This window comes from Puntigrus tetrazona, chromosome 1 (assembly GCF_018831695.1).
Source record: "Puntigrus tetrazona isolate hp1 chromosome 1, ASM1883169v1, whole genome shotgun sequence".
NCBI classification, from domain to species: Eukaryota; Metazoa; Chordata; class Actinopteri; order Cypriniformes; family Cyprinidae; genus Puntigrus; species Puntigrus tetrazona.
In genome coordinates, this window is record NC_056699.1 from 7,215,324 (window position 1) to 7,231,529 (window position 16,206).

General features: G+C 35.6%; 1 protein-coding gene across 13 annotated transcripts in view; it reads right to left on the reverse strand.

Annotated features, from left to right (window-relative positions):
- The window catches only part of dmd (dystrophin), a 91,826-nt gene that overhangs the window by 11,320 nt on the left and 64,300 nt on the right, over positions 1 to 16,206 (reverse strand). For 7 of the 13 annotated variants that reach the window (XR_006250549.1, XM_043236006.1, XM_043236041.1 and 4 more), the window contains 11 exons: positions 9,408 to 9,469; positions 8,468 to 8,542; positions 8,148 to 8,349; positions 6,615 to 6,700; positions 5,625 to 5,782; positions 5,357 to 5,523; positions 3,897 to 4,008; positions 3,663 to 3,799; positions 2,209 to 2,247; positions 568 to 633; positions 180 to 245 (listed from right to left, as the gene is read on the reverse strand). Coding sequence is in view for 11 of the 13 variants with exons in the window: in XM_043236006.1 (XP_043091941.1) it covers positions 180 to 245; positions 568 to 633; positions 2,209 to 2,247; positions 3,663 to 3,799; positions 3,897 to 4,008; positions 5,357 to 5,523; positions 5,625 to 5,782; positions 6,615 to 6,700; positions 8,148 to 8,349; positions 8,468 to 8,542; positions 9,408 to 9,469 (1,170 nt within the window). In the remaining 2 variants the exon portion in view is untranslated. The other 6 variants (XM_043236011.1, XM_043236031.1, XM_043236054.1 and 3 more) reach the window with 5 other exon arrangements.

The following is a 16,206-nucleotide window of genomic DNA, read 5'->3' on the forward strand; positions in this document are numbered from 1 at the left end:
AGCACCTTCACAGACACATATGCCCATTTTTAAGTTCAAAAGGAAATGTTTTAGGCAACTACAAGCAGTTAGAAGTACGCAAGGTGTAAGTAGGTCAATTGTAGGATCTACACACACTATTAGATTCATTTACGGTGTGATATTATGAACAGTAGAGTGTGAAAGAGTTGCAAGCTCACATGCTTTCATTGGGCGATACATTGTCATTCACATACGAGCCATTTCGGTTCTCCATTTCAGCTAGCCTGTGAAAACACAATATCATTCTGTATTCATTCATGAACGGCTCGTGCAGTTGCATTCGTTCACATCGGTAAGGCACCAACTTACATGCATTTTGCGTGTTATTAAACACGACAAGCAGCAGTCATATTCATTCTGTTACCATTTGTAAGGTTAAAATATAAACCCCAAACCTTTTAAAATGAATTAATCATGGTACAAATCCTTCACTTCTACTGTAGGTCATGTTTGTACAGTATACGCCATCACATTACCCAGATCTAATGCAATGCAAGTTACAGTTACATAGTAACACCAAAATAACCATGCTTTAAAAAGACTGACCTGCTAGCGTAATGCTCTATGCGTGAGTGGGTGTCGTCATGGGAGAGTTGAGGGGAAGATGCCGGCCTACCAGTGACAGAAGAGCAAAGGTCAAAAAAAACACGGACGAACTAAATATATCAACATTATATTAGAGAGCAAGAATGTTTTATTTAACTACTATACTAATTAAACAGTTGCTAAACAGCACGGTTACTCCAATATTGCATTGTATTGTTTATTGCAACTTGATTCAGATCAATTTGAGCAAATATTTTTTCCAATATTTGAAGCTGGATATAGGCGAACACACAATATAATGTTCAAGAGTTTAGGGTCTTATTTTATTAATGTTTCTGAAAGACGTCTCTTAGGCTCACAAGGTGCATTTATTTGCTGATAAATACATACAGTACAGACAATTCAGTAGCTATCTGAAAAACTCAGTAAAAACAGCAAAATTGTGAAACAAAATAATGGTTTTCCTATTTAATTTTTTGACATGTAATATATTATGTGATGACAATGCTGATTTTTCAGCATCATTACTCCAGTCCATTTATGGTAATGCTCGTAGATAGTGGCCGTTATTCTGAAGCTCTGTAAATCGATTTATCCATCGTGAAACTAATCTATACGCCTTTGGGGGGTTATCACATGTCCTCTGAAGCAGATCAATGGGTTTTTGTAACAAATATATTTCTAGTTTTCAAATTATAACATAAATAACAGATTTACAGAGTTTCACAATAATGGCCGCCATCTACTAGCATTACCAAGTTTGGAAGAGACAGGATCTTTTTTTTTTTTTAACTCCGACTGCGTTCATCTGAAAGAAGAAAAAGTCATATACACCTAGAATGGCTCGGGTACGAGTAAAATATGCCTTAATTTTCATTTTTGTGTGAACTATTGCTTTAATGCTTAATGCTCTGGAAAAATTTCTTCTCTTCTTCTCATTAAAATGTTAAAAACTATTGAAACCATGACTTTAAGAATTCTCTGATGAATCCAAAGTTTAAAGATCAGAATTTCTTTCAAACTAAAATAATTAGTAACATTCTGAATGCCCTTTCTGTCACTTTGCTAAATAAAGCACCAATTTCTTCACTGACGCCAAACTTTTGAACTGTAGTGTATGTTACAGTGCAGCTCACACCCAGTGATTTGACATAATAACTCTTTTTAAAAGAGTACCTACACCACAGTAACATGTTAGTCTAGCAGATGAATGGTGGAAGCCATGTGATGGACACATTCCAAAAGATCTCACAGTTTTGACAATGGAAGATGAGTGTTTCATGGAGACCAGTGTATAATTTCATATAGAAAAGCAGAAGACTATATGCCATATCGCTATATGATTTTCTGAAATATGCTGACCAATAGAACAATAGACACAGCACTGATATCCACGTATATGTGGATGTAGTACCTTCCAATAGGAACTAAAAGAATTGTAGAAGCTCAATACTGATTTATTCCGCACTTAAACTTTTTTGACGTTCAATTATTTCTGATGTTCAATTAGGACTAAAGATGGCATTGTAAGTGTGATGTGAAAATCCTGAAGGTTCTTCAGTGACGCGGCTTGCATTACGTCATCCAGTAAGCAGCCTGCTATGGATGTGCGTGAGCGTGTCGGTGTGTGGATGTACTCACGGATGGTCAACAGGCCAGAAGTTGATCAGTGTAACAGGACTGCAAGACAAAAAAAGATGTAATGATGGACAGGACAAGTAGATGCATTGAAAGCATGATAAATGACATGATCGTTAAGAAGCACCAAACACACAAACCCACTGATATGACACAGTTAACATCCTAGCAGCATTTTTAGTGGCCAATAACATACGCATGACAATCAAATCTCTCGCAAAATCTGTTTGTTGAGAAACAGTTCGAGTCAACGTTGCCGGTTGTGTGTTAGGATTGAAATGAAAAATGAAAAAAAAGAGAAAAAAAAGTTAATGCTGGAAGAATAACGCGTGTATGCATTTAGCACAGCTTTGAGATTACTTTGACAGACTGCACACATTTGCAGCTGCTCCTCTACAGGGGGAAAAAATAATTCCACAGCATAAATACTCCTACTGTGAACACGAGTAATGATCAATGCACACAGTAAAGCAGAGGAAAAAAACAGGCAAAACTCTTGCAGCTGCATTTTAAGGCTAGCAAGTGCTCAGAGTCATTTTTATTTGTCTTGTTTGCTACTAGGTTAAACTGTTTTATTTAGAGCGTGTCAGACGAAATGCTGCATTTTCTTCCTGTTAGTATTCAAAAGATTAAATCTTTCCACCAAGAATTGAACATTTTATGGCATTTTTTGGACTGAGAACTTTAGCAGCCGAAATGTAGGTGAATTCATTTTTTCCTTTTTTCCTTTTAATTTTGAGCGGATTTCAAAAGGATGAGCCATGATTCTATTACTGTGTGTAAAACTTAAGTATTCATTTCCAGGACTTTGATGGGTTTTCTAATAATAGTTCTTGCTATAAATATAATCAAGAACTGTGTCAGTGTCATTATTAACAAAAACAAAAAAAACTAATCAAAAAAAACATTGGCAACACTTTAGAATAAGTAACACTTGTTAAATATTACCTACGACTTTTTCCTCAATAAATTATTAATTTGCTGTTTATTAATAGTTAGTAAGGTAGTAGTTAAGTTTAGGTACTGTGTAGGATTAGGGATGGCTAATAGATGGCTAATATTCTAAAAATATGCAACTAATAGGTGTAACTGTAATGTTACCAAAATATTTAATAACTGAAATAAAGCTAAAATAAAGTAAATAGAAATATTATAACCTTTAAAAAATAAACAGAAATGATAATGAATTATATAATAGTATATAAATAATACTAACTAGTATGATCCTAAATCAGTCCAAACACTTCTTTATTAACTATTCATTGTTTAAAATACGGTTGCCACATTAATGCTGCTCTCTTGATAACATCTGGAGTCACAGTGTGATGCATAATAATAAATGCTTTTCATAATAATAGAGAAAAAAAGTGGTCCTATCAGATCTCGTGTGTCTAATTAGTCAGTAGCTGATGGTAACAAACAAAGAAATGAAGACATAAAAGAAGCATGAGTCTCACGTCTCCATGTTGTCTCCCTCAAGGATGGTTTGGACGGGTAGGTAACCCATGCGAGGATGCTTGGCAAAATAGCGCTTTGTCCTGAACTTGTTCTTTAACACCTTGGCAAAGTCTCTCACATCCTCTCCTGACGTCGTCTGAAGTAAAAGAACACAAAAAGTCTACATTTTAAAACACTTTGACTGTGTAAACCCATTGCTAGATACTAAACTTCCAAACAGCAAAAAAACCTACCGGTGTGCAATATTCAACCATAGGGTACTGCATCTTGTGACCTTTAGCCACTCTGCCAGAAAAGAAGCAGCTTTGGCAGATATCATAGTTAAAGTGCTTTAAACTTCGGTACCTGTAAAGACCAGACACAAACAGTGAAATCTGGAGTTAAAGTCATTGCCAAAAACATTCAAAACATCCTGGATCCGAAGGGACATGCACACCAGATTATTTCCCAGAAACCATTACATTTTGATCCTCCAGGTGGAGCTGTTCCCTGTAATCACACGCTCACAACAGAGCGTTTTACACTTTTTTTCTATAAGAAATCATTACTTGTATTCAGCAAAGATTGATGCACCACATGCATTAAATGTACATTACAAATAACTATATTTATTTATAATTATTATATTTTTTAAACAATTACTTTAAAAAAATGCAGCTTTTTGAACTTTATATTTATTCCAGAAAAATATTATCACGAAATCATCGTTCTACTGAATTTTTGACCAAATAAATTCCACCCTGATTAACATATCTAGACTATTCATTTATTATAAATGTTAATAACCTCATACTTTTAAAATTAAGTCACGTTGTTTTACAATAACATGAGGATGCCATTATTGACAGTTTTCTTAAATTCCTACTGTATTACTTCAGCATTTTTCTATCATTTTTAAATCAAATAAATCTCTTAATCTCCCCAGCAACTTTTCTTTTCTACTTATATAACCAGAGGCACATGGAGAAAAAAATTACGTCACAATCTAAAACCCCTGTTTCAATGAAAACCCAATGGATAAAACATACAAAGTCATGTCCCATATTATTTCTCACTGGGTTATGCCATCTTTTAGACATTTTTTACATATGCACAAGATGCAGATTTTGCATTAGAAGTCCTGACCCAACACAGAAAAATATGAATACCGTCATGAACCTATGTAGAGATTAAAATAAGATGATATAATGTATTTTTGTGCATAAACAACAACAGAAGAACAATTTTGCAGCATGACACAACATCAAGCACAGGTGCATTAATATTAGTTAGAATATCATGCAAGCATTTTATCTTTATCTTTCACCTTATTTGCTGGAAATATAATGGATTAAAAAAATAATAATGTGTTAAACAGCCAAAAAATAAATAAAAAATCTAAAATATTGATTTGTAAGTAAATAGGGTCACACTGATACCATGCTGAATTCAAAGTGAAATATATGAAAATATATGAGAAAAAAAAAAAAAAAAACGAAAGTACAAGCAGTACTGTGCTCTCCCAGCAATAAAAGTAGAAAATATACACTGCAGCTTTCCGAGGCTCAAAACAGGCAAAGCTATTCTTTTTCAAAGTCTGCCTTGAAGTTTGGTGCAATGCTTAATAATGCACAAAAAAAAATGCTGATACTTTTAAAGCACCTGAGGCCGAATCAGTCATTCTGAATAATAGCACTAAAGAAAAGGTCCATACCTGAAGCCAATAATAGGACATTCCTTACAAATGTTGCATTTAGCCTGGTGCTTTGCTGTCTCAGCGGCCGCCACACGGTGAAGGACAGGAAGCCAAACCATCGACTGAGGTTCTAAACGCATCCAGTCCAGGAAGACTGAAGCCTCTAGTTCTGGTTTGTTATTGGCCTTCATATCGGAGCAAAAGAAAATAAAAACGCAGAAAAATGCATATTCTACATGGCCGTTTTAACTTAATCTGATCATGAATGAAGACGGTGGTTACTCACAAACTGAAAGCAGCTGCGCACGCTGGGCTCGATATTGCTCCCGCCGAAAGAAGCCACCTCACCCAGCTGCCTGGGGATCTGAATGGCGTCGTGCAGGAGGAGGCCGAGGCGCCGCTGGTCACAGAAGCCTGTGGCACTGGCCACCTCTCTGAATAAAACTAGAGAGTACAGGAAGAAGTGAGGAAGACCGGTAACAGACACAAAATGGTTTTTTTGTCTTTTCAATGTCCAGGGTCACACATCAAGTAAACTTTTTCGCAAAAATGCTACCAATACTTTCCTATGTAGTGTCTTAAGTATATTAAATTAAACATTTACAAAAAATGTTACTGACGTATATATATATACACGCATATGCTACAAATATACCTGGGCTACTTATGACAGTTTTTGTGGTCCAGGTCACATATTTGTGTGTGTGTGTGTGTGTGTGTGAGACCCTAAAGCCTGGAGTAATGGCTGCTTAAAATCAGCTGTATCATCACAGGATAAATTACATTTAAATACATTAAAATAGTAATTTTTAATTCTAATAGTATTTCACAATATTTTTACTGTATTTGACATATGCAGCCTTGGCAGATTCAAAGCATTTTTAAACGGTTGCGTGTTTTTCTTTTCTAGGTTTTCACCATCGGGGCAGTTCTGCTTATATTAATCGCTCTGAAGTGTATAAAAACATTTGTTATTAATGTACATGCTAGCTATGCGGTTACTAGGCGGGTAAACATCCATTTCTAAACAGCTGTTGCACTATACTGTGTCCTATAAACTCTAAGCGAGCAAACTCCAAAGCTTTACAACTGTGTTTACAGCAGTGCTATTAACAAGCAAACAATGACAACATACTACAAGACACTAAAAACACCTGAGAGAGCCGTAAACCGCTAGCAGTACAGTTCCATAAACCAAGCGAATATCTCGGCTCTTATTAAGGCTTAGAGACAGAACAGAAAGGAGGAAGCACATAAGATAAGCAGAAAAACTTACATCTGTACTTATCTTCAAGGTGAGCTTTGCACAAACAGATTATTCCTGTTTTGAAGGATAGGGTACGGATCTTTCCGGCTCGTCCTCTGCGGCAAAAAAATAAAATAACAAGGTGACAAATGACTAAAGCACGACCGTCATTTTCTCTTTTTTTTTGCAGATAAAGAGTCAAGATCAGGAACAAAACACTTTCAATGTTTCTGCAGCATAAGTTGGTAAAATATACTGTACTGTTACTTTTGAAAACAAAGTCATTCTTTAGAATTAGTTTTGTGCAACCAGGGTATAAGTTTAGGTTATATTTAAGGTTAAATTTAAGACGCATTTTAAGTCCTATTTTGCATAAAAACAAATTAATACAATTATATATTGTATGTCCACACAGGACAAATCCTTAATTTCAAGGGCATCTCTTTTATATAATTCAACCGGTTGGGACTGGTTGGAAACTTTAATGAGTTTACATCAGCGAAACATTAAAAATATTTAAAACAAGTTTTACTTAATCTTTATTAGACGGTTTATGTACTAATATATCATTAGAGGTCGATTTAATAGGTTGTATTTTGAAGATATGATAATTATGTGCTTAAAAAAACAAACAAACAAACAGATTGTTGCTTAGACACTAGTAAAATCTATATACTATAAATGTGTTAAATATTGTTTTAGTCTTTCCTTTCTGTGATGGGGTGGCCCAGAGGGAAGCACTCCTACAACCATCTTCAACATCTTTCAATTTAAACACAAAAAAAGTAAACAGTCATAATTCATCAACGGTAGCATAAATGCACTGTATTTTTTGATGGAAAGCTACCCTGAAACCATAAGCCTGCAGAATAGCGACGCATTTTGCCTTTGTTCAATTTCAGAAGGCCTTGATTTAACGTTTCAAATCACATTTTCGGCCCCGAACTTAACTAACCATTTAAGACTAAAGGCTTTATATTCAATCCAACCGTATTTAAGAGCGCTTAAGGACCACAGACACCATGTCACCTCCCAATCATCTTTAAATAACGTCGCTCTGCATCACAATCTAAATAAAAAGCAGACGTGGAATGAAAAGACCTCCGATGTTTTTTTTTCTCAGTTTACTCTGGGGGACAGACGGGGGTCTTCTGTGGAATCTACCACCTCCGTGTACAAACACTGCATGATTTATGGCTCAGTGTGATCCTACCAAGAAACACGCTGAGAACCGAGTTCAACTCCAACTGATACTCTCTGACTCATATGTTCATAGATTTAATGGATTAGTTCACCCCAGATTTAAAATTCTGTTATCATTTACTCACTCTCATGTGGTTGCAAACCCACATGACCTTCGTTCAATCGTAAGCTTTTTCTGATGCAATGCAACAGGGACATTCTTCAAAATTTCTCTTTGCACTTTCCGAAGAACACAGCATGCCGTGATTTGGAATGACATGAGGGGAGAGTAAACGATGACGCGTCTCAATTTGAGCCATCGCTTTAACGCTTCTACACGTTCTAAACGCGCAAACAATTTGCAAAAAAAGTTGAACGTACGTATCATAAACGTTGAGCAGCCAGTTGAGACACATGTCCACACACAGAGGCACGTTAACCAGGCTGCTGTGCTGCTGCTCGAGACGGTCGTAGATGCTGGTCAGACAGTTGATCACTTGCATGATGTCCATGAATTGCTCGTTCTGTTTCAGGTTGTGCTGCTCAAAGGCCTCGCAGGCTGCGGACATGCCCAGAAGATCCACTGCGCGCAAAAAAAGCAAAAGTTGTGTTAGTGCTTTTTGGTTTTAGACAAAAGGAGGAATATTTTAGCTTACTATCTTTGCCGTGTGATTGCAAAAGAGGACATTTCGCGGACTTACGGCAGAGAGCTTTCTGCATTCGTCTGAGCTTCATCGCCGTCCTGTACGCCGAGAACCGTACGTTGTTGAGATCCGCTGTTTAGTGACAAATGTTAATTTTAGCAAACTGATCATGCAGCAGTTCATTGCTGTCACCGTCAAACCTCTCATCTCTGCATTTGACAATTTCTAATTTTGATCTTATTTGTTGGGTTCTGAAAAACAGGCAGCAGCTAGATTCGTCCAATTAGTTTCTCCATTTTAAAGTCATTGATCAGAAATGTTCCGTCTAACAATCTGACATTTTATTCAAGGGCAATTACACTACCACATAGATTCAAATACCGCAAAAGTGTGTGACTTCTTATTAAAAGATGGGAAATACGGTTCAGCCTTTTCATTTTTAAGTTGATTTATTTACATACCAATATATTTATGTATAAACGTGTGATTTTCCCTCAACCATTATTTTACAGACACTGTTGCCGAGGGTAAACATGAAAACGTTCAATATACACTACAATTCAAATGTTCATGGTAAGAATCGGTTTTAAAATGGTATTGAACAGTCTCTTATGCACAGCAAAAATTGTAATATTGTGAAATATCATTAGCTGTTTTCCATTCTAACGCATTCAAAACGATTTTTTTTTTTCTGTGATGCTGAGCTGAAAGATTTGGTTGTTGATTATATTTAATGTTTCAGGATTCTTTGATGAACAGAACAAAAACATTCAAAAGAACGAGGTTTCTTTGAAACAGAAATAATATAAAGGTCTCTTTACTGAATTTAATGAATCCTCGCTGAATAATTACTAAAACATTTCAATGCGCAATAAAAAAAAAAAAAAGGCACAGGAAGCTTTGGATAAGAACGTTGCTGAATATTAATAGTATATTCATTCTTATTTTTGCAATGTCCAGCTGTACTACATGCGCATCAGATCAGAATCAGGCTTACCCAATGACTGGTACAGTTCTGCCATCTTTGGGTGGTCCCAACATGTTGTTTGGGTCTGGTGACTGAAAGCAAAAACATCATGAAATACAATAAACGGTACCTCTGCCTGAAAAAACAACCCAAAAACATAATAAATACCAAACGGCTATATAACATCCATAAACGTGTTTGAGTCATATTTAGTGCTACATACAGTGTCATACATTTAGGGTAATACAGATTAAGACAAGGCCTTGAGTTTTATGTTACGCAATAAATCTGAGCAGTCTTCAAACTCAAGAACAGCCAAGTTATATTCTTCAACACATTTAATAAATCCATCATGACAATGGCTAAAAGCATACTAACAAATGGTTAGACATGCTGTCGATGACAACATCTCTCCTTTAAAAGAATGGTACACTTAAAAGTGGACAATCGGTCATTTACTTATCCTCATGTTATTACTTGCATTATTTTGTGGTGATCAGGATGTGAATTTAAAAGAATACTCTTGCCTGGCCATTATTTTCAGTACAATGAAAGTAAATGAGAAATGGGGTCGTTATGCAAAAAAACATAATAATAATAAAAATAACAATAATAAGCAGCATAAATGTACCATTTCTAGCATACAATTATGCTGTTTAGTGACGTTGCAGTCTACATTTCTATTTCACTTTCATTACATTGAAAATAATGAACAATTCTCTTCAAAAACATCCTTTTCATGTTCTATGGAGGAAAAAAAAAAAAAAAAAAAAAAAAAAAAAAAAAAAAGTCCCACGGGTTTGGAACTACATTAAGGTGAGAAATGACAGATCTTTCATTTTTGAATGATGCCTTTAACTAAGAAAAAATTATATACTGAGATATATATATATATATATATATATATATATATATAGGGATATATAGATGAAAAGGGACACAAGCTGTAATGTGTTTTTCCAGCAATATAACGCATAGGATTTTCTTTAAACAAACATTCTGTCACCATTAAGCCAAGTTTAAAGTTTAAGATCTCTTGGGTAAAGAAGACTGAATAGGCAACATGCCAAAACTAAACAAGCTGCATGTGCATTTGGCATTGACTGAAAACATTTAAAACTGATGGAATTAAAGAGTAAAAAGCTCATCTCTGCCAAAAACTTGCAACTTGTAATCACTTTATCTGATATTTTTCATGTATAAATGGTTTGATGCCCATTGTTTAGATCCTACTTCTGACCACGGGAGAAGTTCTAAGATCTGAGTTATTGTAATGGGTCGTCTTTGCTTGAATTGTAAAAGAAGAGAGTTTAGATTTGTACATTCACAACAGCGCCTGTTTTGTTACAAGGGCTCTAAATGAATCCATTAGTGGAAATGCAATTTACACTACTGAGATGCCTTGTTTTGAAGTGTTGCTATGGGCCGGGATGTTTTTGTGATTTTGGGTTTAAGCCAGCCAAGCAGCTCTGCAGAATTCTAATAAGGTTGAGAAACTTCAAAACTAATAAATTATACTCAGACCCTACAGTGTTTTTAGCAGGAAGAAACACAGTCTGGGGTTCTAACCGTCAACAAAAATGAGATGAAAGTGAGCTTCCAAGCATTGTTTTTCAGAAGAAATAATAATAATTTAAAAAAAAAGAGGAGTCAAAGAGGTCAAAATGAAAGTATGAAAGGATTTTAAAAAAGGGTTGCAAAAAACATCAGTGTCTTTGAAATGCAAACATTACGGCACAGAATCACTTTCACAACTGGACCACAAAAAAAAAAAAAAAAAAAAAAAAAACATTAATTATTAACCATATTAATATCAATACCATTTTGTTAGGGATAATGCTAACCTATAATACCTGTGAAACATTTATCTGAAGCAACAATATCAATTATATTTCTAAAAAGCATATTGTTATACTGAGAGTAATATTTACTATGTTTTTGACTAATACACATTGTATTAATCAAAAAAAAAAAGAAGTTTACCAGGGTTAAATGCACTGTACAGTAACACACAGGTTTACTACACAATATAGCCTGTTCACACTAAGCTTTCTCGTCTCTTAAACTCAACCATGGAGTCATGTCAGCGAATTTTATAGGAATGGTTTACCCAATAATGAAAATTCTAATCATTATTTTAAATCTGTATGAATTTCTTTGTTCTTCCGAACATTAAAAAAAAGTTTATAATCAAGCTGTTTAGTTCACCACTGACTTCCAAGGTAGGAAAAAAAAAAAAATACTATGGTAGTCAATGGTGACCCAAAACAGCCTGGTTGCAAACTTTCTTCAAAATATCTTCCTTTGTGTTCGGCAGAACAAAGAAATTCGTACAGATTTGAAACTACTTGAGGGTGAGTAAATGATGACAGAATTTTCATTTTTGGGTGAACTATTCCCAAGGAAACACATGAGATGTGAATGCTGTCAGAGTGAACTCATGTGTGAATGGCTTTCTGAATGCATCACAAACGCCTTGCATTGTTTTTGCCATACATATTCTATTCACAGCCTCTTTAAAAAGAAAGCAGCAAAAACTACATGCAGATTTGTTATGACAACAAACGTTTGTTTCTTTCCTTCCTCGCAATGTGCACGCATTTAATAATAGCTTTGTTATAATAAATAAGTAAATAAATCATTCCAGATACCCTGCTTTGAAATAGTAAGTGTTATACAAAATCTAAATTCAAACCAAAATTGGTCTCAAGTTTCAAAATTAATAGAAAAAAAACCCACATAAATTCAATACAGGCTATAATACACTCAAAAAAATGCGGTTAGCGAGATGTTTTTGTTTAATAAAAAGCTCATGCTAAATTTTAAGGATGTTTAAAAAATGTAAAATAAAATACACTTTTTAAAATTAAATGCATTTTAAAGAAATTAAATTAAAATGCAATTTATTCCCATGATGGCAAAGCTGAATTTTCAACAGCCATTTCTCCAGTCTTCAATTCAAATCATCTCAATATGCTGACGCTACTTAATACTTAAGTGGAAACTGTGATTCTTTAAAATAATAGAAAATTTAAAAGAACAGCATTTTAACAATGCAAAAAACCTGCCACTTCAGATCAATTTAAAACATCTCTGAATAAACTACTAAGTATAGTTTACTAACCCCAAACGTTTGAATTGTAATTATATATGTACATTACCAAAGGAAGCATGTATCCAAATAAATAATATTTAAGAAATGTCTTTTTCATGCATATCATTTCTTCCTAAGAGGTAGGTTTTAATAAAGTTCTGCGCGTATCATAATATATAGGCCTGCCTGACTTCAAATTTTAAAAAGGGTTAACATTTGATATCAAAAAGTTTGAAAACCCCTAACATACACAATTTATGGGCACCACAGGCAGCTCTTTAGGCTTTGATACCCAGTGAGTATCTGGCAGCGCCCTCTAGGTTCAGGTAGTCTCGGTAGAGCATGCCAATGGCCTGATGGCAATTTTCCCACTGAGATCTCCATACCTGCACATCTCAAAGCGGTGCATGAGCGGAAGTACAGCAGTAATGTGGGTTTGGACAAGGAGGAGGAATGCCCACCTACATGCATGCATGCATTTAACAGCACAGGGTACCCACACACACACGCACGCACGCAGACACTTCTAATTGTGGCTCTTGGTTATGGTTGAATACAAACGCAGCCGTGAGTATGTGGTTAAAACCAAAACAGTGATCATCTGTGTGGCACAACGTTAACTTATGGGGAGCGCACGAATATGGAGGAGTCTTAAAGGCCAAGCCTCGTTATCAACGTAAGGATTTCCAATCAAATGCAGCTCAAAAACATACATGACAATACGAACGCCGCCTTAGGTTTATCCGTTTGCATGCCGCAAGAAGGGCACAGCAGGAACATCAGGAACTATCGATGTGTTCGGCATTGGAAAAATAAACAAATCAAGCGCTGAACGGGCATGTCGCTAAGACGAGGACATCCTCGGCTGTGCCTGCTCCGTGGAAAAACCGAACAAGCACCTGCTAAGCTGTGAAGAAAACGGGAACGGCGGAGAAGCAGCGGCTATACGGCAGATGGACGAATGCAAAACTCCTCGGCGTCCTCTACTCGCGCGAGCCGACATTTATTCGCGTTTGCGTTGCACTTACTTTCTCAAGTTCTCCCTCATCTCGCCTCTCGGTAATCGGCGAATCCAAAGTGTGTGTTTTTAAAATCCCGGTGGTTCGATGTTGTTTGGGGCGAATCACCTCCGCGGTGTTCCCTCTCTACAGGGGAAAAAGCATCCGACTTCCCTGCGATCTCCCTCAGCCAGAGCGGCTCAGACGAGGCGGAGCTTTTCCTCCAGCTCCCTTCCCCCCTTAACTCCTCTCTCTCTCTCTCTCTCTCTCTCTCTTTCGCTCACTTACAGGCTGTGCCTCAAAACCTAACATGCCGCCTACCTAGACCGCATTTCAGGGTATCATCACTTAAAAAAAAAAAACGTTTCTCTATCGGAATCCGAAAAACCGCTGGAATGAAACGTGACCGCACTGTTCGTGCAAGGTTCGAGCGCTCTTGTAATGCTAGGCGTGAAGGTCAGAACTATCAACTAAAACTGTTTAAACTCGCAATCGACTTAGAAAATGTTCTAATAAAACATTCGAGCGATCTGATGATTTCAACGCAAAAAAAAAATAATATAAAAAGAGAATCGAACATATAAAACAGGAAAATAAAATCGGATTAGAAGTCTATTATGCAAAAAAAAGGACACGGAGTGTTCAAACGTAGCATTGAACGGTTTGGCGAATCACATTGTTACATTCGAACGTTCAAAATGTATAAATGCAACAAAAATATTCCTGAAATCATTTAAAATTCTAACGCTACCATTATGCTAAAAAGGCGATAGATTTCGCGTTCGAATGCGACTGTGATTTGCGAAGTTGCTCAATACATCGTTTGAACACTTTGGAATAACGCTCAAACTGAACGTCTGAACTTACCATTGATATTGAAAAAGGCGCGAATTGAATACGTGAACGTTGTAATGATTTAAAAATGATCAGATCAAAGGTCTGAACGTACCTATGAACAAAATAGCACCAATAACAATAAAAATCATATGACGGTCAAAAGTTTAATTCAATTGTCTGTGTGAAATAAACAAAAAAACTAAAAGAATAGCTTAAAGTGTGGATCCAATAAGCAAACATATGATTAAAAGTTAACATTTCTAGATGTTCAGCTCATAGGATTTGAGACATAACCATATAATCAGCAGTCTATTTGTCTTGTCACGGAAGACTTATTTATTCTCGGACAAAAGCTACAGCGCTCATTTTATTAGGCTTACATTTAGCATAAATTCAAAATAAATTGTGATCCACGTAATATGCAATAACTTGCTTAGTTTGCTTAATGTATTGAATGGGATGGAGTTCATGAAGTTTATGAGTAAAAAGCCTATAAAAAGTTTATGGGTAAAATATTTCACTGGATAACACTTTTATAATAACTTTCATTACTGACATTAACGGACATTTAGATAACTACTGCACGTATATAAATGTCATGAAACGTGGATTCATACGTATATTTCACATAAATGAGTGAATGAACTACTGATCTGTTAAGCATTAATGTTTGTTGATGACTTATTAATGAAAGTTATTATAAAGCGATCCCCTTTATTGTCCTGCAGCTTATCGTATGCAGTAGGCTGGAAATAACAAATTCTAGTGCTGTGTGACTGCAAGTACCGCTCCGCTTGACCAGCATTAATGACATTCATAATCTATGACAGCATCATTAAGAGTCCGTTCTCTCCTACTTGAAGTCAGATTCATGCACTGCCATGAGCATAAATGCTGCCCTGAATTTATATGAAGGTTGTGTACATACTTTACAGATTAAATGAAATACTGTATGCCAAGCAGCGAGTGAGTAATAACATGCATTACATGCTGGGGGGTTTCAGCTTGGTTGTTTTGAATTGATCTGTAATAGAGAAAGCCTGGCATAACCGGCTCAGGAATATGAAGACACCAGTTAACCATGAATCACTACGAATCACTTCACTGTCATTTTTGACCAATTTAATGCAATTTTGATGAATAAAAGTATACTTTTTTTTCCTGCTCCTAAACTTTTGAACATCGTTGTATGCATGTATGATGTAAGCAAGACAAGTGGGATGAGCTGTGCCACCAAGTTTTCCTCTAGGCAAAGAGAAATCAGATAGAAGTGAAAGTAATACTGATAATTATATTGCAGGATGCCTGCTATAGTATCTACTAAAATAGGAAGCATCTATATCATATAGCTATGGAATGCAACTTCTAAAAATGCGCTAAGAGCCTTATTTCGTGAAACATTATTCACATTTTTATAAATCAGTCATCAAGTTTAATCATCTGTATCATACTGCATTTTGATTTATAACTTGCTTTCACCATTTGTTGAGCTACTAACACAACATTCAAAAAGGTACAAAAAAAAAAAATAATAATACGCATTTATATTTATCTTATTTGTTCAACGACTCCCAAACGATTCGTTCAATTATTCATTTTTCCAAACCCCTACAGTGATTGGTCGATGTCATTCAAAGCGGTGTTTGTGAGCTTTTACTGCCCCTAGTGGCGAAGGATGAATCTGCATTTTTTTTTTATTCGGACAAAGCCAAAAGATCAGCAAGTAGGTGGACAACACGCCGTTGAAAGGTTTGGAATTCGTTTTAAAAATGACTAGTTTCAATAATTTAGATATTCTTTTTTTTTTTTTTTTGAGAGACAGTAACTTTATACACAGTACACTTTCAAAATGTGAAACTTTGCGGTATGTTTTCATTCACTTAAAGCTGTGTGTGTTACA